General features: G+C 43.9%; 1 protein-coding gene across 2 annotated transcripts in view; it reads left to right on the top strand.

Moving 5' to 3' along the window:
• Positions 1–20,919, top strand: part of NALCN (sodium leak channel, non-selective) — a 1,007,092-nt gene that overhangs the window by 916,508 nt on the left and 69,665 nt on the right. For both annotated transcript variants that reach the window (XM_069757980.1, XM_069757979.1), the window contains exons 24-28: positions 7,047–7,167; positions 7,254–7,385; positions 9,602–9,769; positions 19,419–19,523; positions 20,413–20,519. In XM_069757980.1, coding sequence (XP_069614081.1) covers positions 7,047–7,167; positions 7,254–7,385; positions 9,602–9,769; positions 19,419–19,523; positions 20,413–20,519 — 633 coding nt within the window. The remainder of the gene's footprint in view (positions 1–7,046; positions 7,168–7,253; positions 7,386–9,601; positions 9,770–19,418; positions 19,524–20,412; positions 20,520–20,919) is intronic.

Below are 20,919 nucleotides of genomic sequence, written 5' to 3'. Positions count from 1 at the left end.
TTTAAAGTGCTCACTAGGCATCTAAATAAGTTCCTTGGGGGGTCTAGTTTCCAAAATGGGGTCACTTGTGGGGGAGCGCCGATGTTTAGGCACACAGGGTCTCTCCAAACGCGACATGGTGTTCGCTAACGATGGAGATAATTTTTCATTCAAAAAGTCAAATGGCGCTCCTTCCCTTCCGAGCCTTACCATGTGCCCAAACAGTGGTTTACCCCCACATGTGAGGTATTGGTGTACTCAGGAGAAATTGCCCAAGAAATTTTAGGATCCATTTTATCCTGTTGCCTATGTGAAAATGAAAAAATTGAGGCTAAAAGAATTTTTTTGTGAAAAAAATGTACTTTTTCATTTTTACGGATCAATTTGTGAAGCACCTGGGGGTTCAATGTGCTCACTATACATCTAGATAAGTTCCTTGGGGCGTCTAGTTTCCAAAATGGGGTCACTTGTGGGGGAGCTCCAATTTTTAGGCACACGGGGGCTCTCCAAACGTGACATGGTGTCCGCTAAAGAGTGGAGCCAATTTTTCATTCAAAAAGTCAAATGGCGCTCCTTCCCTTCCAAGCCCTGCCGTGCGCCCAAACAGTGGTTTACCCCCACATATGAGGTATCAGCGTACTCAGGACAAATTGGACAACAACTTTCGTGGTTCAGTTTCTCCTTTTACCATTGGGAAAATAAAATAATTGTTGCTAAAAGATAATTTTTGTGACTAAAAAGTTAAATGTTCATTTTTTCCTTCCATGTTGCTTCAGCTGCTGTGAAGCACCTCAAGGGTTAATAAACTTCTTGTATGTGGTTTTGAGTACCTTGAGGGGTGCAGTTTTTAGAATGGTGTCACTTTTGGGTATTTTCAGCCATATAGACCCCTCAAACTGACTTCAAATATGAGGTGGTCCCTAAAAAAAATGGTTTTGTAAATTTCGTTGTAAAAATGAGAAATCGCTGGTCAAATTTTAACCCTTATAACTTCCTAGCAAAAAAAAATTTTGTTTCCAAAATTGTGCTGATGTAAAGTATACATGTGGGAAATGTTATTTATTAACTATTTTGTGTCACATAACTCTCTGGTTTAACAGAATAAAAATTCAAAATGTGAAAATTGCGAAATTTTCAAAATTTTCGCCAAATTTCCGTTTTTATCACAAATAAACGCAGAATTTATTGACCTAAATTTACCACTAACATGAAGCCCAATATGTCACGAAAAAACAATCTCAGAACCGCTAGGATCCGTTGAAGCGTTCCTGAGTTATTACCTCATAAAGGGACACTGGTCAGAATTGCAAAAAACGGCAAGGTCTTTAAGGTCAAAATAGGCTGGGTCATGAAGGGGTTAAATAAAAAACCCAAACAATAAAAGTACACATATTTAGTATCGCCGCGTCCGTAACGACCCAACCTATAAAACTGTCCCACTAGTTAACCCCTTCAGTAAACACCGTAAGAAAAAGGAAAAAAAACAAGTCAAAAAACAACGCTTTATTATCATACCGCTGAACAAAAAGTGGAATAACACGTGAACAAAAAGGCAGATATAAATAAACATGGGACCGCTGAAAACGTCATCTTGTCCCGCAAAAAACGAGCCACCATACAGCATAATCAGCAAAAAAATTAAAAAGTTATAGTCCTCAGAATAAAGCGATGCAAAAATAATTATTTTTTCTATAAAATAGTTTTTATCGTATAAAAGCGCCAAAACATAAAAAAATTATATAAATGAGGTCTCGCTCTAATCGTACTGACCCGAAGAATAAAAATGCTTTATCAATTTTACCAAACGCGGAACGGTATAAACGCCTACCCCAAAAGAAATTCATGAATAGCTGGTTTTTGGTCATTCTGCCTCACAAAAATCGGAATAAAAAGCGATCAAAAAATGTCACATGCCCGAAAATGTTACCAATAAAAACATCAACTCGTCCCGCAAAAAACGAGACCTCACATGACTCTGTGGACTCAAATATGGAAAAATTATAGCTCTCAAAATGTGGTAACGCAAAAAATATTTTTTGCAATAAAAAGCGTCTTTCAGTGTGTAACGGCTGCCAATCATAAAAATCCACTAAAAACCCGCCATAAAAGTAAATCAACCCCCCCTTCATCACCCCCTTAGTTAGGGAAAAATTAAAAAATTTAAAAAATGTATTTATTTCCATTTTCCCATTAGGGTTAGGGCTAGGGTTAGGGCTAGGGTTAGGATTAAAGTTAGGGCTAGGGTTAGGGCTAGGGATAGGGTTAGGGTTGGGGCTAGGGTTAAGGCTACAGTTAGGGTTGGGGCTAAAGTTAGGGTTAAAGTTGGGGCTAAAGTTAGGGTTAGGGTTTGGATTACATTTACGGTTGGGAATAGGGTTGTGATTAGGGATAGGGGTGTGTCAGGATTAGGGGTGTGGTTAGGGTTACCGTTGGGATTAGGGTTAGGGGTGTGTTTGGATTAGGGTTTTAGTTATAATTGGGGGGCTTCCATTGTTTAGGTACATCAGGGGCTCTCCAAACGCGACATAGCGTCCGATCTCAATTCCAGCCAATTCTGCGTTGAAAAAGTAAAACAGTGCTCCTTCCCTTCTGAGCTCTCCCGTGTGCCCAAACAGGGGTTTATCCCGACATATGGGATATCAGCGTACTCAGGACAAATTGGACAACAACTTTTGGGGTCCAATTTCTCCTGTTATTCTTTGGGAAAATACAAACCTGGGGGCTAAAAAATAATTTTTGTGGGGAAAAAAAAGACTTTTTATTTTCACGACTCTGCATTATAAACTGTAGTGAAACACTTGGGGACTCAAAGTTCTCACAACACATCCAGATAAGTTCCTTGGGGGGTCTAGTTTCCAATATGGGGTCACTTGTGGCGGTTTTTACTGTTTAGGTACATTAGGGGCTCTGGAAACGCAATGTGACGCCTGGAGACCATTCCATCTAAATCTGCATTCCAAATGGCGCTCCTTCCCTTCCGAGCCCTCCCATGCGCCCAAACGGTGGTTTCCTCCCACATATAGGGTATCAGCGTACTCAGGACAAATTGGACAACAACTTTTGCGGTTGAATTTCTCCTGTTACCCTTGGGAAAATACAAAACTGTGGGCTAAAAAATAATTTGGGGGGGAATTTTTTTTTTTATTTTCACGGCTCTGCGTTATAAACTGTAGTGAAACACTTGGGGGTTCAAAGTTCTCACAACACATCTAGACAAGTTTCGTGGGGGGTCTAGTTTCCAATATGGGGTCACTTGTGGGGGGTTTCTACTGTTTAGGTACATTAGGGGCTCTGCAAAAGCAATGTGACGCCTGCAGACCAATCCATCTTAGTCTGCGTTCCAAATGATGCTCCTTCCCTTCCAAGCTCTGCCATGTGCTCAAACGATGGTTCCCCCCCACATATCGGGTATCAGCATACTCAGAACAAATTGGACAACAATATTTAGGGTCCAATTTCTCCTGTTACTTATCCTTGGAAAAATACAAAACTGGGGGCTAAAAAATAATTTTTGTGGAAAAAAATATTTTTTATTTGCATGGCTCTGCGTTATAAACTGTAATGAAACACTTGGGGGTTCAAAGCTCTCACAACACATCTAGATGAGTTCCTTAGGGGGTCTACTTACCAAAATGTTGTCACTTGTGGGGGGTTTCTACTGTTTAGGTACATTAGGGGCTCTGCAAACGCAATGTGACGCCTGCTGTTGTGAATTCTGTGGCAGAGTTCACTCCTGTGGTCACAAGTGGTACTTCGGCTGATTCTCTCTGGGAGCTTCCGTTTGTGGAGGAAAGTGGTACTGCAGCTTCTGAGTTTCCTCCCTCAGGTGATCTGGTGAGGTCGTTAGCTGCTTCTCTACTTAATTCCACCTAATGCTTTGATCCAGGCTTCCTGTCAATGTTCCAGTGTTGGACTTGTGTTTCTCTGGATCATTCCTGTGGCCTGCTGCTCTGCATAGCTAAGTGCTTCTTTGCTATTTGTTGCTATTTTTTCTGTCCAGCTTGTCTATTTGTTTTGCTGGAAGCTCTGGGACGCAAAGGGTGTACCTCCGTGCCGTTAGTTCGGTACGGAGGGTCTTTTTGCCCCCTTTGCGTGGTTTTCTTTAGGGTTTTGTGTAGACCGCAAAGTTATCTTTCCTATCCTCGTTCTGTCTAGAATATCGGGCCTCACTTTGCTGAATCTATTTCATCCCTACGTTTGTCTTTTCATCTTACTCACAGTCATTATATGTGGGGGGCTGCCTTTTCCTTTGGGGTATTTCTCTGAGGCAAGGTAGGCTTATTTTTCTATCTTCAGGCTAGTTAGTTTCTCAGGCTGTGCCGAGTTGCATAGGGAGCGTTAGGCGCAATCCACGGCTGCCTCTAGTTGTGTTTGGAGAGGATCAGGAATTGCGGTCTACAGAGTTCCCACGTCTCAGAGCTCGTTCTATTATTTTGGGTTATTGTCAGATCACTGTATGTGCTCTGATCGCTATGTACATTGTGTTACTGAATTGCCTATCATAACAGCCTGCAGACCATTCCATCTAAGTCTGCATTCCAAATGGCGCTCCTTCCCTTCCGAGCCGTCCCATGTGCCCAAACGGTGGTTCCTTCCCATATATGGGGTATCAGCATACTCAGAACAAATTAGACAACAACTTTTGGGGTCCAATTTCTCCTGTTACCCTCGGGAAAATACAAAACTGGGGGCTAAAAAATAATTTTTGTGGGATAAAATGTTTGTTTTATTTTTACGGCTCTGCATTATAAACTTCTGTGAAGCCCTTGGTGGGTCAAAGTGCTCACCACACTTCTAGATAAGTTCCTTAGGGGGCCTACTTTCCAAAATGGTGTCATTTGTGGGGGGTTTCAATGTTTAGGCACATCAGTGGCTCTCCAAATGCAACATAGCGTCCCATCTCAATTCCTGTCAATTTTGCATTGAAAAGTCAAACGGCGGTCTTTCCCTTCCGAGCTCTCCCATGAGCGCAAACAGTGGTTTACCCCCATATATGGGGTATCAGCGTACTCAGGACAAACTGTACAACTTTCGGGGTCCAATTTCTTCTCTTACCCTTGGGAAAATAAAAAATTGGGGGCGAAAAGATAATTTTTGTGAAAAAATATGATTTTTTTATTTTTATGGTTCTGCATTATAAACTTCTGTGAAGCACTTGGTGGGTCAAAGTTCTCACCACACCTCTAGATAAGTTCCTTAGGGGGTCAACTTTCCAAAATGGTGTCACTTGTGGGGGGTTTCAATGTTTAGGCACATCAGTGGCTTTCCAAACACAACATGGCGTCCCATCTCAATTCTGGTCAGTTTTGCATTGAAAAGTCAAACGACGCTCCTTCCCTTCCGAGCTCTCCCATGTGCCCAAACAGTGGTTTACCCCCACATATGGTGTATCACCGTACTCTGGACAAATTGTACAACAACTTTTGTGGTCCAATTTCTTCTCTTACCCTTGGGAAAATAAATAATTGGGGGCGAAAAGATAATTTTTGTGAAAAAATATGATTTTTTATTTTTACGGTTCTGCATTATAAACTTCTGTGAAGCACTTGGTGGGTCAAAGTGCTCACCACACCTCTAGATAAGTTCCTTAGGGGTCTACTTTCCAAAATGTTGTCACTTGTGGGGGGTTTCAATGTTTAGGCACATCAGTGGCTCTCCAAACGCAACATGGCGTCCCATCTCAATTCCAGTCAATTTTGCATTGAAAAGTCAAATGGCGCTCCTTCGCTTCCGAGCTCTGTCATGCGCCCAAACAGTGGCTTACCCCCACATATGGGGTATCGGCAGCTCAGGACAAATTGTACAACCACTTTTGGGGTCCATTTTCTCCTGTTACCCTTGGTAAAATAAAACAAATTGGAGCTGAAGTAAATTTTTTGTGAAAAAAAGTTAAATGTTCATTTTTATGTAAACATTCCAAAAATTCCTGTGAAACACCTGAAGGGTTAATAAACTTCTTGAATGTGGTTTTGAGCACCTTGAGGGGTGCAGTTTTTAGAATAGTGTCACACTTGGGTATTTTCTATCATATAGACCCCTCAAAATGACTTCAAATGAGATGTGGTCCCTAAAAAAAAATGGTGTTGTAAAAATGAGAAATTGCTGGTCAACTTTTAACCCTTATAACTCCCTAACAAAAAAAAATTTTGGTTCCAAAATTGTGCTGATGTAAAGTAGACATGTGGGAAATGTTACATATTAAGTATTTTGTGTGACATATCTCTGTGATTTAATTGCATAAAAATTCAAAGTTGGAAAATTGCGAAATTTTCAAAATTTTTGCCAAATTTCCGTTTTTTTTCACATATAAACGCAGGTAATATCAAAGAAATTTTACCACTATCATGAAGTACAATATGTCACGAGAAAACAGTGTCAGAATCACTGGGATCCGTTGAAGCGTTCCAGAGTTATAACCTCATAAAGGGACAGTGGTCAGAATTGTAAAAATTGGCCCGTTCATTAACGTGCAAACCACCCTTGGGGGTAAAGGGGTTAATAGAAAGCAAAGGTGAAAAACTTCAATTGAGCCCTTTTTATTTTGAGAAAGAACAGTTTCCCTTTGAAACTTTATTTCTTCCTGATTATCCATCGGTTGTGTTTAGTGTTTCCATAAACAATAATTTCTTGGTATAAAGTATTTTCATATGGAAGATTCCTTAATAATATTTAGGATTCTTGAAATAACCATCAAACATTAAGCATGCTGATAAAATGCCTAATATTTCTCTAAGATATTCTGTTTGAAATTATCTAGACAAGCATTTGTTCCTATTCTTGCAGACAGACAATAAATACCTGATTTTCGTAACCTTGAAGCCGTAGATTAACGGATAGTTTCCATGGTTGCAGTAAATTGTAGCACACCGCACAATGATTTTGATTTGTAAAAAGAATCATTTTGTTATTGTTCTGGAACATCATGTATACATTGTGCCTCTCGTATGTGCATGTCTATAGATGCATTCAGTAGCTTTATGGGGATTACAATGTACTGTATCGGGGAAATATCATTTAATAGTTTGTTATTATAAGAATTAAACTAAACTTCTTCTGTTTTCTGTCAGTGACTTACTGGGACTGGTGACTTACCTGGACTGGGTTATGATAGTGGTCACAATATGTTCATGTATCTCCATGATGTTCGAGTCCCCATTTAGACGGGTAATGCACACGCCAACTTTACAGGTATAATTTTACAGGCATCTCTCAGATATGCTCTGGATGAATTTGCTGTTGACCAGCCTGCTGATCCTTTTCTGTCTATGTTGCAGATTGCAGAATATGTTTTTGTGATATTCATGAGCATTGAACTGAACCTGAAGATTATGGCAGATGGCTTGTTCTTCACTCCCACAGCTGTTATAAGGGATTTTGGAGGTGTGATGGACATATTTATTTATCTTGTGAGTGAACAAGTTTTCCCTTTTTCAAATGTGTTTAATAATCTAATAATTAACTTGGGAATGGGATCTAAGCTAATAAAATATTGTGAATTTTCACCTCTGCTCCTTTCCCCGCTTCTTCGCCTCTAGATATCCCTAACTTTCATATATTGGTCACGATCGTTATCTGATCCTTACTATTCTGGCAATTAAATTTTTGTTAGGCTAGGTTCACACTAGCGTTGCGCCGCCCTGCGTCGGCGACGCAACGCGCGACGCACGTAAAAACGCGCGAAACGCGTGCAAAAACGCGCGCGTTTTGCGACGCGTGCGTCGTTTTTGACGAAAATCGGACGCACAGAAAATGCTACAATGTAGCGTTTTCTTGCGTCCGACGCTAGCGTCGGAAACGACGCACGTGGCAAAAACGCCACCAAAACAACGCACGCGTCCCCTATGTTAAACATAGGGGCGCGTCGCCGCTGCGTCGCCGCTGCGTCGCCGGCGCAACAGCGACGCACATTGGCGGAACGCCAATGTGAACGTAGCCTTACACTCTTTCTTATTGAAGTTGTGACTCTAGTCACTACTCGCAGACAAGCCGTAAGGCAGGGTAGTCAAACGTTCCGGGGTCAGATACCAAAAGAGCATGTAGTAAACTAATGGGGAAACGACAAAGGCATAGTCAGATTCAAATGAAGAGAAGGACAGCACCACAGCAAAATGTGAAAAAACAGCTCACATGTTTATTCTGCCTCCTGCGGCAACGTTTCGGTCTGAGGACCTTTATCAAGCACTCAATCCTCGGACCGAAACGTTGCCGCAGGAGGCAGAATAAACATGTGAGCTGTTTTTTTCACATTTTGCTGTGGTGCTGTCCTTCTCTTCATTTGAATCTGGATCCGTGTACTGGGATGGACCCCCTGGTGAGGACGTGCACCCTTGTGTCCATAGAGACTTTGTAACTATAGGGTGCGGCTTTACTACTTTTTTTTGATAAAGGCATAGTCAGGTCATGGTCCCAGGTCATGGAGAGACTGCATGTCAGAAAGTACAGAAGTCATAACTACCGTTGATAGTGGAGATATTTGAGACTCACCCATGGTACTAGAAAATTGACCCTGCAGCTGGGACTGTGAACATTCTAGAATCTGGTGCTCCCTCGCTCACATGAAAAACCCAAAATGAAGTAAAATTAACTTTTATTTAATAAGATTAAAAGGACTTACAGCAAAAATGGAAAAGACACACATCGCACATAAAGGAGTGCAATCTAGTTCGACCCTATAGATATAATGCCTCAACTTTTGCCTTCCCACCAGCGGAGGTTGGCACCCTATAAATTAACACAAATGGCACCCCCACTCCTCGGCAGCTGTCCTTTTCTGCCCTGAAAGGCCCTAAATATGTGATAGTGTCAAACACACACAACCACTAAATAATGGATGCCCATCAGGCTAACCACCATATTAACCAGGGCTGAAAAACCGCACCTCATGCAGCAAGAGATGATTACCCTTGCAACGCAGCCTGTGCAAAAGTGATGGTAAAAATAATCAACATAGATACTTCCCAATGATGTAACGAGATAAAAATATAGATAAATTAGAAATAGAAAACCCCCCCAACATTTTCACTAGACTGTCTCCTAATAACTGGACATTGGACATATTTTTGCTTTTTTTTTGTTTACACCAAATTCTTTTTTTAATTTGCAACTTTTTGAAGTCTATTTTACTATATTTTATTTTAATTTATAAAATATGACTATTTATCAATTGCAACTTTTTAAAAAGCCATACATTTTTGCACAAATTTTCTTCAGTCCTCACACCCTTTCCCAGGAATGGTTTTATATATGCCTGAAATTTCTGCATAAGTTTTATTACATTTTAGCGACCTTTTTTCTATGATAAAGCAGCACAAAAAGGTAAAATAGAAAGTAAAGATTAATTTATACATATATATACATATACACACACTAAGAATGTACACCATTTTGAAGAATCTGAGACAAATGTTAATGAATTAAAAAGACAAAACAAATATAGGAACTAAAGAACCCTGCAAATAATGAATTGGGCACAAGGTCTCTGATTTTGTAGACTTTCACTGACATAGTGGCTATCTTAACAATAGTTGTCAAAATACTTATTTGAAATGCCTCTATCGTACTATTATTCTCTGATGCAATATTAGAGTATAGGAGCAATAATATATCATTATGTGATTTTCAGGTTAGCCTGATCTTCCTGTGCTGGATGCCATACAACGTTCCAGCTAAATCTGGGACTCAGCTTTTAATGGTATTGCGTTGCTTGAGACCTCTCCGCATATTCAAGCTTGTTCCTCAAATGAGGAAAGTAGTACGTGAACTTTTCAGCGGGTTTAAAGAAATATTTCTGGTATGTACAAAGCATATATAGACATCTAGTTTTATTCAGAAAATAGGGGTATAAATATACTGTGTTAAAGCTTGTGCACAGCTAGACTTGCTTTACGTACATTGAAATACTGCAATTCTAAAATTTGCCATTTCTGCTGATTTTTTTGGTCAAATTATACAGCAACATAGAACAAGATGTCTTGGTTTTTTATCGCGTTGTGCCTGCCACATGATCAATTACCCTGTGATTGTCTCTTCTGTACATAACAGCAGCATATGTAACCTTTCTCTTTTTCTCCTATACCCCCTATATAATATCATATCCACAAGAAGACTTGCACAAGAAAATTGTCTGTCTGGTACAATATTGATTCTCTCAGTGGAAGCACAGCCATGAAATGGCAGACCAGATAGACTACAGTCTATTACGTTTTAATGGGTTTCTCTGAGATTTACACATTCAGCACAGTGGGCCCTTAAATGTGCCAAGTGTCAGACCCCCCACAAAAACATGATTTATAGTTTATCCTTACAAAAAGTCATAAATGTTGAAGTGAACCTGACAGTGGATACATGTAGCCTGATCCACAGACAATATTTGTCAGGCACTGGCTGTATAATCTCTGCCAGGAATATTTGATTTTTTGCTTCCTTAGAAGCCATCGGGCAGAGCGGTTTCTCTTTAAGCCTGACAAAACAGGTGAAACTAATTTTGCTTTCCCTTAAAGCACCACTCCAGTGTTTTTTTTTTTATTGCAGCGCTGTAGTGCTGCAACTAATCTAAGTTTCCTGTTCCCGGTCTTATACTTACCAGCTGCCATCTTCAACTGTTCCCATTGCCGCTACTGTCTCCAGAAATTTGTCACCTGTCGGTTCACTCTTGTGCTTGCTAGAGTGAACCGGAGGTCACTTTTTAATGTAAGTCTATGAGAGCCTTGTTCTGGCTCTCATAGACTTGCATTGAGAGCTTGTGACCATAACTTGGGGTCACAAGATGGCGGAGTGGCACCAGAGCAGTTACCGGAAGCTGGTAAATATAAGACTAGGATCAGCAAACTTACATTAGTAGCACCACTCGAGTGCTGCAATAGAAAAAAATGCTCGAATGGTGCTTTAAAAATATGTACATCTTTGGGGTAGGCAAATTTTTTTTTACTTAAAAGGAGCCAGTCAGCATGTTTATACTTGCGTTTGTTTTTTACATTAGATTCTCATGGATGGTACATCAGACTACTACAAAATAGGTACATTTTCATTGAGTGGCAAGCACCCAAGACTACTACTTCTGTGTGTAGAAAAACATGCTCAAGTTCCTTTCAGATGTATCCACTTATGGCTAAAAAGCATTCTTGTCATAGGGATTTGCGTTGTTTGCTTTCAGAAGTCTCTATGTGCCACAGTACATAGTTAGTGGAGTGATGCTAGTCACTAATCATGGCAAGCTGTGAGGCTGGGTAGTCAAGAGGTCCAAGGTCAAAAGCCATGAGAAAACGTCATAAGGAGAGGGGTGAGACAAAGGCGTAGTCAGGTAATAGTCCAAGGTCAGAATTCCAAGAAGGCAGCAGATCACGACAAAAAGGCTAGGAAAACAGATGGTCAAGGCAAATCCAAGGTCGAGCAGCAAAGATCAGAATACAAGACTAGGAGCATAGAGTAAACACACACCTCTTGATCAAAGCTACAATTGGCAGCAATCTAAGGCTGAGAGCCAGGTAATTACTCATAACAGGAGACACATAGATGAAGCCCCGGCACACTCTGGTCCGGATTGGATGGCCAAATTGTCACTCAAGACACTGAGAGCTCAGCATGCGGCAGCATCCGATTGGACAGCTGAGTTATCAATCACCATACGACAGCTCAGTCCTCGATTGGACGGCAGAACTGTCATTCACTGCATCCAGACATACTGATAGTAGGAATTGTGACAATAGCCAGTTAATTCAGGGGTGCAGAGAAAGTGTTTGGAGACTTAATGGGTCAATCTTTCTGATGGATTTTACGGTAAACGGTATTCTGCAGCTGGCCGTAACCAGTTTGTGGTTGCTTCACTATCACTTCCTTCGGGTGAAACTGACGCCCAGAAAAAGTGAGAGCTGCTGCTGTTCACAGACTTCATCCAAATGTCATTTACATCAGAAGGAAGAGAGAAGCAGTCGCTGATGGTTGTAGGGCATAAGAATGTCATGTGAGCCCCAGGATACCAGGTGCAGGGGAATATAACAGTTAACAATTGATTTTCTTAATATTGGACAACCCTTTTAAGGATGTATTTTTCCCTAAATGCTAAAAATATTTACCAGTGTTTGTTTGTTATAGCCTCTGTCTAGAATCATTTATCTGGTAATCTGGTAATCTGTCAGTGAACTTGTTCTGGTGGGAAAGTAAACCCCCCGAAACACATTAGATGTGGCCGATCCTGCTGATGTCAACAGGTTCAGCTGACAGTCCAAGGTTAATGGGAGCCCCAGATAGATGATTGTGGGGGAGTTTAACATTGAACTTATCCGACTGTTGATCCTTTTGTTCTCCCTGAAATAAGCTACTGCCAGGTGTTATGAAAACACAAAAAAGCACAATAAAACCAAAAACACTCTGTTGCAAAAAAAAACACACTGGGGACAGCAAGTGCTAGTAAAAAGATGGAAAAAACAGGGTATTTGGTTGATACGTTTTTTGCAAAAAAAGTATATTAAGCCGCTCTACCAAAAGTATATCCATATCAGAGCAGTCCTAACTAATGTATGTAATCCCTATCTGATGTATTTAAAACCTGGTCATATGTACAATACCTGTATGAGCAGGATTCAGAAAAGGAATGTCGATGTGGACCCGCTGGACAGAACGGCTCCTGTGTGCACAGCTCAAAAAAAGAGGGGTGGAGGCCTCCCCAGTCTTGTGGAATCAAGAAAACAATTATGTAAAACCAGAACACATGAGCTGCGTGCACAATGAACAAGCCAGTAGAGACATGTTCACACCACCAAGAGACTTGAAAACACAAAAAAGCACAGTAAAACCAAAAACACTCAGTTAGGACTGCTCTGATATGGGTATACCTTGTGTTAGGTCTCGAGTTCCCGCTTCTGCACAGGGGGAATCTCGAGCCATCTCCGCTGCGGTCTCCCATTCTTATCCAGCCGCAGTGAAGTCTGCTCAGCAGGGACGTCAGACCCAGCGTCTTGCTCAGTCTCACTCTGTACAGAGAGTTACTGCTGCTTCTTCAGCTTCAGCCATTAAAGCCAGTGCTGGTCAGCAGCGAGCGGACTTCTCTGGGACTAAGTCCTTGTCTGCACACACTGAGCATGCCCAGGGCAAGATCTCCCGTTGGAGATCGAGGGTCATGTGCTCAGGCTCTGCAGCACATTCCATTGGTCCTCTTGGCAGGTCTTGGAAGGGCAAAGTTTCTGTGGCCACTTCCTGTGCTGCAACTATATAAACTGCGCATGACCGCACGGCCATGCGCTAGTGTACAATTGTTAATGTGTGTATGTTGTGAGTGCAAGTCGTCCTTGGATACCCCTACCCTATTGAATGTCTGTTCGCGGAAGGTGTATGGTTGCTATCTAGCGCCCGACTTATCCTACAGCACGAATCACACATTACAGCGTCCAGTTGCTGTGACCGCCAGTACGGCGCCGTGCACTTCCTCTGTGCTTTCCTTACCCAAGCCTGGGTGGTTAGTGGCGTTCGTCAGTGCGGCACCGCATGCACTCTTGTGCCTTAATATTGTTATTTAGTTTCCTTACACACCCAGTTGCGGTGTTGTGCCAGCAAAGGTCTAATCGGACTTCAATCCTAGTTGGGGTTGAGTTCGCTGACTACTTGCTCGCGCTCTATGTGCGGTACCGCGGTCCTGTGACGCAACAGGATCGCTTCCTTCACGCTGGGTGAAGTTTAACCCACGTGTGTATTCGTATGAGTACCGCCATATAGTCCGTCATTACTTGGCAGCAGGTTCCATCTCTGCACGGTGGACCCCGGGCTGCGAACGCACCATACTCTATCTGTCTTATCATTTGGTGCATTCCGCTAGCCCTAACATTACACTAGCGCCAGGGTCTGGCTAGTAATGACGGACAAACAGCAATCCTTGCGGTATATCCAGCAGCTGGAGGGTTGGTTGGCGGCTCTTGAGAGTGCAACCTCAGCTGTGGATGTTACCGCAGTTGCTGTACAGGCTGCTAGCGTGGCTGCAGCAACCCTGTCCATTGCCACCCCTGCTCCGACATTTTCTCGCCTCCCGCTGCCAGAAAAATTTTCTGGTGATAGCAAATTTTGTAGGGGATTTGTGAGTCAGTGCTCTATTCACCTCGAGCTCCTGGCTGCACGTTTTCCCACAGAGCGGGCTAAGGTGGGATTTATAGTGTCTCTCTTGTCGGACAGGGCGTTGGAATGGGCTACGCCGCTGTGGGAGCGTGGTGATCATGTGGTGCAGAGTGCTCCGCTGTTTCTGAGCACTCTGAAACAGGTCTTTTTAGGACCTCAAGTTACCCATGATACTGCGCTCCAACTGCTGGCATTAACTCAGGGTGAGTCCTTGGTCAGTCATTTTGCCGTCCAATTCCGCACTTTAGCTTCTGAGCTGGATTGGTCGGATAAAGCTCTTATCCCCATATTTTGGAGGGGCCTGGCTGACCACGATAAGGACGCTCTGGCCACTAGGGAGGTTCCTGCCACACTGGAGGAGTTAATAACTGTCTCCACTCGAATTGACCTCCGTTTTAACGAGCGGAGGTTAGAGCGAGCCCAGTGTAGGCAGAGGTTTCGGCTGGCTCCTACCTTCGCCAAACCCCTGGAATCTCCGGTCCTGGTTCCTGAGTCACATGAGGCCAGGGAAGTGTCACAAGCGGGATCTAAGTCTCGGACCGCTTCTGCACTCAAGGTCTGTCATGTTTGCCAGCAGTCAGGACATCTAGCCACCAGATGTTCTCAGCGGTCGAGGAAACGTCAGCGTCTAGTGGTAGTAGGTGGAGGTACACTAGACACGGCGACGTTTGCCTCTAAATTGTCCTTTAAGGGGACAATTACTATAGGCTCATTCTCCCACTCGGTAGAGCTCTGCGTGGATTCTGGGGCGGAGGGCAATTTTATGTCTTCTGCCTTCGCCCAACGTCACGCAATACCCCTGGTTATGCTAGCTCAACCAGTAACGGTACGAGTGGTGAATGGGTCGACACTGCCCTCACAGATAACACACCAGACCATCCCTTTTACTCTGTCTATGTCGCCATCTCATCAGGAGATTATATCTCTGCTCGTCATTCCTGAGGGAATTGATGAGGTCCTGTTGGGAATACCTTGGCTACGGTACCACTCTCCTCATATCGAGTTGTCCTCTGGCAGAATCCTGGGATGGGGCGAATCTTGTGGGGGTAGGTGTCAGAGGGAGTGCGTTCAGGTTGCTACTACAGAGGTACCCGCAGATCTTTCCTCTCTCCCTAAGCAGTATTGGTCTTATGCAGACGTGTTCTCCAAAAAGGCGGCGGAGATCCTTCCGCCCCATCGCCCCTATGACTGTCCTATTGATCTCTTGCCTGGTGCTGAGCCTCCCCGGGGTCGAGTCTATCCGCTATCTCTCCCAGAGACGGAGGCAATGTCAGTACATCCAGGAAAATCTGGCAAGAGGATTCATTAGGAAGTCAGTGTCACCTGCTGGGGCAGGGTTCTTCTTCGTGTAGAAGAAGAATGGGGAATTGTGTCCATGCATAGACTACAGGGGTCTTAATGCCATCACCGTTAAAAATAAGTATCCTTTGCCCTTGATATCTGAGCTCTTCGATAGGCTTCGGGGAGCAAGGGTATTTACTAAACTAGATCTGCGGGGTGCTTACAACCTGATTCGCATCCGTGAGGGGGACGAATGGAAGACTGCTTTTAACACCAGGGATGGGCACTATGAATATCTGGTGATGCCCTTCGGGCTCTGTAATGCCCCAGCCGTTTTCCAAGACTTTGTGAACGATATCTTCCGGGATATGCTTTCCACCTCGGTCGTAGTCTATCTGGATGATATTCTCATCTACTCTCCAGATATTGACTCCCACCGGAGAGATGTTTGCAAAGTCTTCGACCTCCTACGGGCAAACTCCCTCTATGCCAAGTTGGAGAAGTGTATGTTTGAGCAGGAGTCCTTACCTTTCCTGGGCTACATCATCTCTGCCCAGGGATTGGCTATGGATCCTGCCAAACTACAGGCTGTGATGGACTGGCAGGAACCCCATTCTCTTAAAGCGGTGCAGCGCTTTATGGGGTTCATTAATTATTATCGCCAGTTCATTCCGCACTTCTCAACTTTGGTAGCTCCCTTGGTTGCCCTCACCAAGAAGGGGGCGAATCCCAAATTGTGGTCTGAGGAGGTCTCCAAGGCCTTTAACTCTATAAAGTCACACTTCGCTAGCGCCCCCATCCTACATCGCCCCGATGTTGATAAGCCATTTATCATGGAGGTGGATGCCTCTTCTGTTGGTGCTGGAGCAGTCCTCTTCCAAAAGGATGCTCAAGGTCGGAAGCATCCTTGCTTCTTTTTCTCCAAGACCTTCTCACCAGCAGAGAGGAATTATTCCATCGGGGACAGGGAGTTGCTAGCCATGAAGTTGGCTTTCTCGGAGTGGAGACATCTCTTGGAGGGAGCACGTTTTCCTTTCCAAGTCTTCACAGATCATAAAAATTTGGTGTACCTGCAGACAGCCCAGCGGTTGAATTCTCGCCAGGCCAGATGGTCCTTATTCTTCTCCCGGTTTCATTTCACCCTCCATTTTCTTTCTGGGGAGAAGAACATTCGGGCCGACGCTCTCTCTCGCTCCGTTGTGTCATCTGCGGAGGAGGAGGAGGAGCCTCGGCTTATTGTCCCCACCGAGAGCTTGAGAACTGTGGCTCCGGTTTCGCTAGAGTCTGTGCCCCCGGGCAAGACTTTTTTTCCATCCAGTTTGCGACCGGAGGTTCTCTCTTGGGCACACTCGTCCAGGGTGGGTGGACATTTTGGTACCAAAAGGACATCTGAGTTACTGGCGAGGGCATACTGGTGGCCGCATATGGCTCGTGATGTCGCAGAGTATGGTCGGGCGTGTGTCTCTTGCGCCTAGAACAAGACTCCTCGGCAACGGCCAGCTGGTTTGCTTTATCCTCTGCCGGTGGCGGACAGGCCCTGGGAGATGGTCGGGATGGACTTTGTGGTGGGCTTACCCAAGTCTCGTAACTGCACCATTATCTGGGTGATCACCGACCATTTTTCCAAAATGGTGCACTTGGTGCCTCTTCCACGGCTACCTTCTGCACGGGCGTTGGCTGTCTTGTTCGTCAAACATATCTTTCGCCTACACGGTATGCCAGACAAAATTGTTAGTGACCGGGGTCCCCAGTTTGCGTCTCGATTCTGGAGAGAGCTTTGTCGTCTACTCAGTATTGAGTTGAATCTCTCTTCGGCATATCATCCCGAGACGAATGGGTTGGTAGAGAGGGCCAACCAGACCTTGGTCACATATTTACGACATTTTGTTTCTGCCAGGCAGGATGACTGGGTATCCTTGCTACCGTGGGCAGAGTTTGCACTTAACAATGCCGTAGCCGACTCCACCATTTAGACTCCATTCCTCCTAAATTACGGCCAGCATCCGCGTGTTCCTGTGCCCATGCCTGTGTCTTCTGCTGACTCCAGGGTGGCAGACTGGGCTGTGGAGGCACGGGACATTTGGGACCGCACGCAGGATGCTATTCGGGCCTCCAAGGAGAGAATGAGGTCCTCCGCTGATGTTCATCGGCGCCCCGCTCCGACCTTTGCTCCTGGCGACTTGGTGTGGCTCTCCGCCCGTAACATCAGGCTGCGAGTTGAGTCCACTAAGTTTGCTCCTCGCTACTTGGGTCCCTTCAAGGTTCTCGAACGGGTTAATCCTGTGGTCTACCGTTTGGCTCTTCCTCCACGCTTGGGTATCACCGACACCTTTCATGTGTCCCTCTTGAAACCCGTATACATGTCCCGGTTTTCCGAGTCATCTGCCGGGACATCGGGTTCGTCTACGGACGATTACGAGGTGAACGCTATTTTGGGGTGCAAGGTGGTACGCGGCAAAAAGTTCTATCTGGTGGATTGGAAGGGTTATGGCCCAGAGGACAGTTCATGGGAGCCTGCTAAAAACATTCGGGCCCCACAGCTCATTGCTGCCTTCGAGCGTAGTGAGGCCCAAGGAGGGGGGGCCCTAGGAGGGGGGGTAATGTTAGGTCTCGAGTTCCCGCTTCTGCACAGGGGGAATCTCGAGCCATCTCCGCTGCGGTCTCCCATTCTTATCCAGCCGCAGTGGAGTCTGCTCAGCAGGGACGTCGGTCCCAGCGTCTTGCTCAGTCTCACTCTGTACAGAGAGTTACTGCTGCTTCTTCAGCTTCTGCCATTAAAGCCAGTGCTGGTCAGCAGCGAGCGGACTTCTCTGGGACTAAGTCCTTGTCTGCACACACTGAGCATGCCCAGGGCAAGATCTCCCGTTGGAGATCGAGGGTCATGTGCTCAGGCTCTGCAGCACATTCCATTGGTCCTCTTGGCAGGTCTTGGAAGGGCAAAGTTTCTGTGGCCACTTCCTGTGCTGCAACTATATAAACTGCGCATGACCGCACGGCCATGCGCTAGTGTACAATTGTTAATGTGTGTATGTTGTGAGTGCAAGTCGTCCTTGGATACCCCTACCCTATTGAATGTCTGTTCGCGGAAGGTGTATGGTTGCTATCTAGCGCCCGACTTATCCTACAGCACGAATCACACATTACAGCGTCCAGTTGCTGTGACCGCCAGTACGGCGCCGTGCACTTCCTCTGTGCTTTCCTTACCCAAGCCTGGGTGGTTAGTGGCGTTCGTCAGTGCGGCACCGCATGCACTCTTGTGCCTTAATATTGTTATTTAGTTTCCTTACACACCCAGTTGCGGTGTTGTGCCAGCAAGGGTCTAATCGGACTTCAATCCTAGTTGGGGTTGAGTTCGCTGACTACTTGCTCGCGCTCTATGTGCGGTACCGCGGTCCTGTGATGCAACAGGATCGCTTCCTTCACGCTGGGTGAAGTTTAACCCACATGTGTATTCTTATGAGTACCGCCATATAGTCCGTCATTATTTGGCAGCAGGTTCCATCTCTGCACGGTGGACCCCGGGCTGCGAACGCACCATACTCTATCTGTCTTATCATTTGGTGCGTTCCGCTAGCCCTAACACCTTGATGTTTGGTAGAGTGGCTTAATATACATTTTTTGCAAAAAACATATCAATCAAATACCCTGTTTTTTCCATCTTTTTACTAGCACTTGCTGTCCACTGTGATTTTTTTTGCAACAGAGTGTTGTGAACATGTCTCTACTGGCTTGTTCACTGTGCGCGCAGCTCATGTGTTCTGGTTTTGCTAGGTGTTAGCGCTCTTTTATAGAGACCACAGGAACGCTCAACAGTGAGAGATCCTGTGTATTGGAGATATGGCTAGGATGACTTCTGGCTGAACTATCAGCTAAACACTGCTTCGGCCAGTAGCCATCTAAGTATGTTGTAACTCCTTTATCTCTGTTTTAAGAGAAGCTCAGAAAAAAAGACAAAAATTATTCTTAGCCCAAAATACATGAATCCCGAAAGGTGTCCATATCCTTTTAAACTAATTTAGGCCATCTAATTTCCTAGTGGTATGTTTGTGTACTTTCAGGTATCCATTCTCCTGCTAACATTGATGCTAGTGTTTGCCAGTTTTGGTGTCCAGCTTTTTGCGGGAAAGCTTGCAAAATGTAACGATCCAACTATTGAAACCCGAGTAAGTTATATAATGCCTATATTATCATAGCTTTGTGTTACGTAAAAAAAAACCTATACAAACTTTTAAGTATAGTGTTGTGCAATAAAAAAGGCAGCAATTTCTGGCTTAGGAAAGGCATGAATGAATAAATTGTATTGTAATCAACATTACATAGGAAAATTGTTACATAACTGCAAAAAACATAATGATCTCTTATTTGCCATATTCTCAAGTATTCAAAAGCTCATAGAACAGCTGTCACATTACATCTGGAAATTGGGAAATATGTGCAGAACTGTATGCAGAATTACTCATGTATGAAAATAGATAGGAGTCCAGGTGATCTAAAGAAGGAGTTTATCAATATGTGCATTTAGGCATATAATCACCTATAAAGTACAACATTTTACAACATTGCCTGGAATATAACTTTACGGCTCATTAATATTAAAGCACCATTCCAACATTTTTTTATTTCAGAGCTGGAGTGGTGTCACTAATGTAAGTCCCTGCCCTTAGTATTATACTCACCAGCCGCTGCCTTCAGCTGTTCCTGGCGCTGCTCCAATTCCTATCCGCCATCTTGTGATCGCATCTTCTGACTGACCGGATGTGAGAGAGAACGGTTACAAGCTCTCATTGTAAGTCTTTGAAAGACGATTTCTGGTTCTCATGGACTTACATTGAGAAGTGACCATTGGATCAATCTGGAACATTACGACCTGCAGAAGATGACCATAGCGGCACCGATAATAGATGACGGTAGCTGGTAAGTAAAAGACTATGGGCAGGGACGTTAATTTAGTGATCCCTCTCCTGAGGTAAAATAAATAAAAACGCTGGAGTTGTGCTTTAAATAAAAATATATCCCACTACGACTTACAATGTATATGATCTTTCTAACCAGGAAAAGTGCCATGGCATATTTAGGATTAATGTCAGTGTGTCAAAAAATCTCAACCTAAAGTTAAAACCAGGAGAAAAGAAGCCAGGATTTTGGGTTCCACGAGTTTGGTAAGTACCCTGGAAATATTCTTAGTTTTTTAAACATGAAGAAAGAGAAGAGTTGTTTCTTAAACCATTACACTTTTTTCTTTACTTACATGTATGCTGCACATACAACATATACATAAAAACCAACTAATGGCACAATGAGTACAAACTATAGACTGTCAATGGAAGCCTGTTGTCTGAAATCTGAGGTGTTTGTAAAAGTGGAAATTATGAATTGCTAGCTCAGGCTCTGTAGACAAACAGTTACAGATATAGCGAGTTTCCCTTAACACAGATAATGAGCACTGCAATATCCCAGCATAAAAAAGTTTAATGTGTAATTTGACACCTAATTTGACACTGATCAATAGCTTGTGAAATATTAAGTTTATCTTAATCCTCTTATATATATCGTAACTTA

The sequence above is a fragment of the Ranitomeya imitator genome, chromosome 3, assembly GCF_032444005.1.
Source record: "Ranitomeya imitator isolate aRanImi1 chromosome 3, aRanImi1.pri, whole genome shotgun sequence".
In the NCBI taxonomy this organism is placed as follows: Eukaryota; Metazoa; Chordata; class Amphibia; order Anura; family Dendrobatidae; genus Ranitomeya; species Ranitomeya imitator.
Note: the sequence above shows the minus strand (reverse complement) of the source record. Positions and strands in the feature narration are given on the sequence as shown.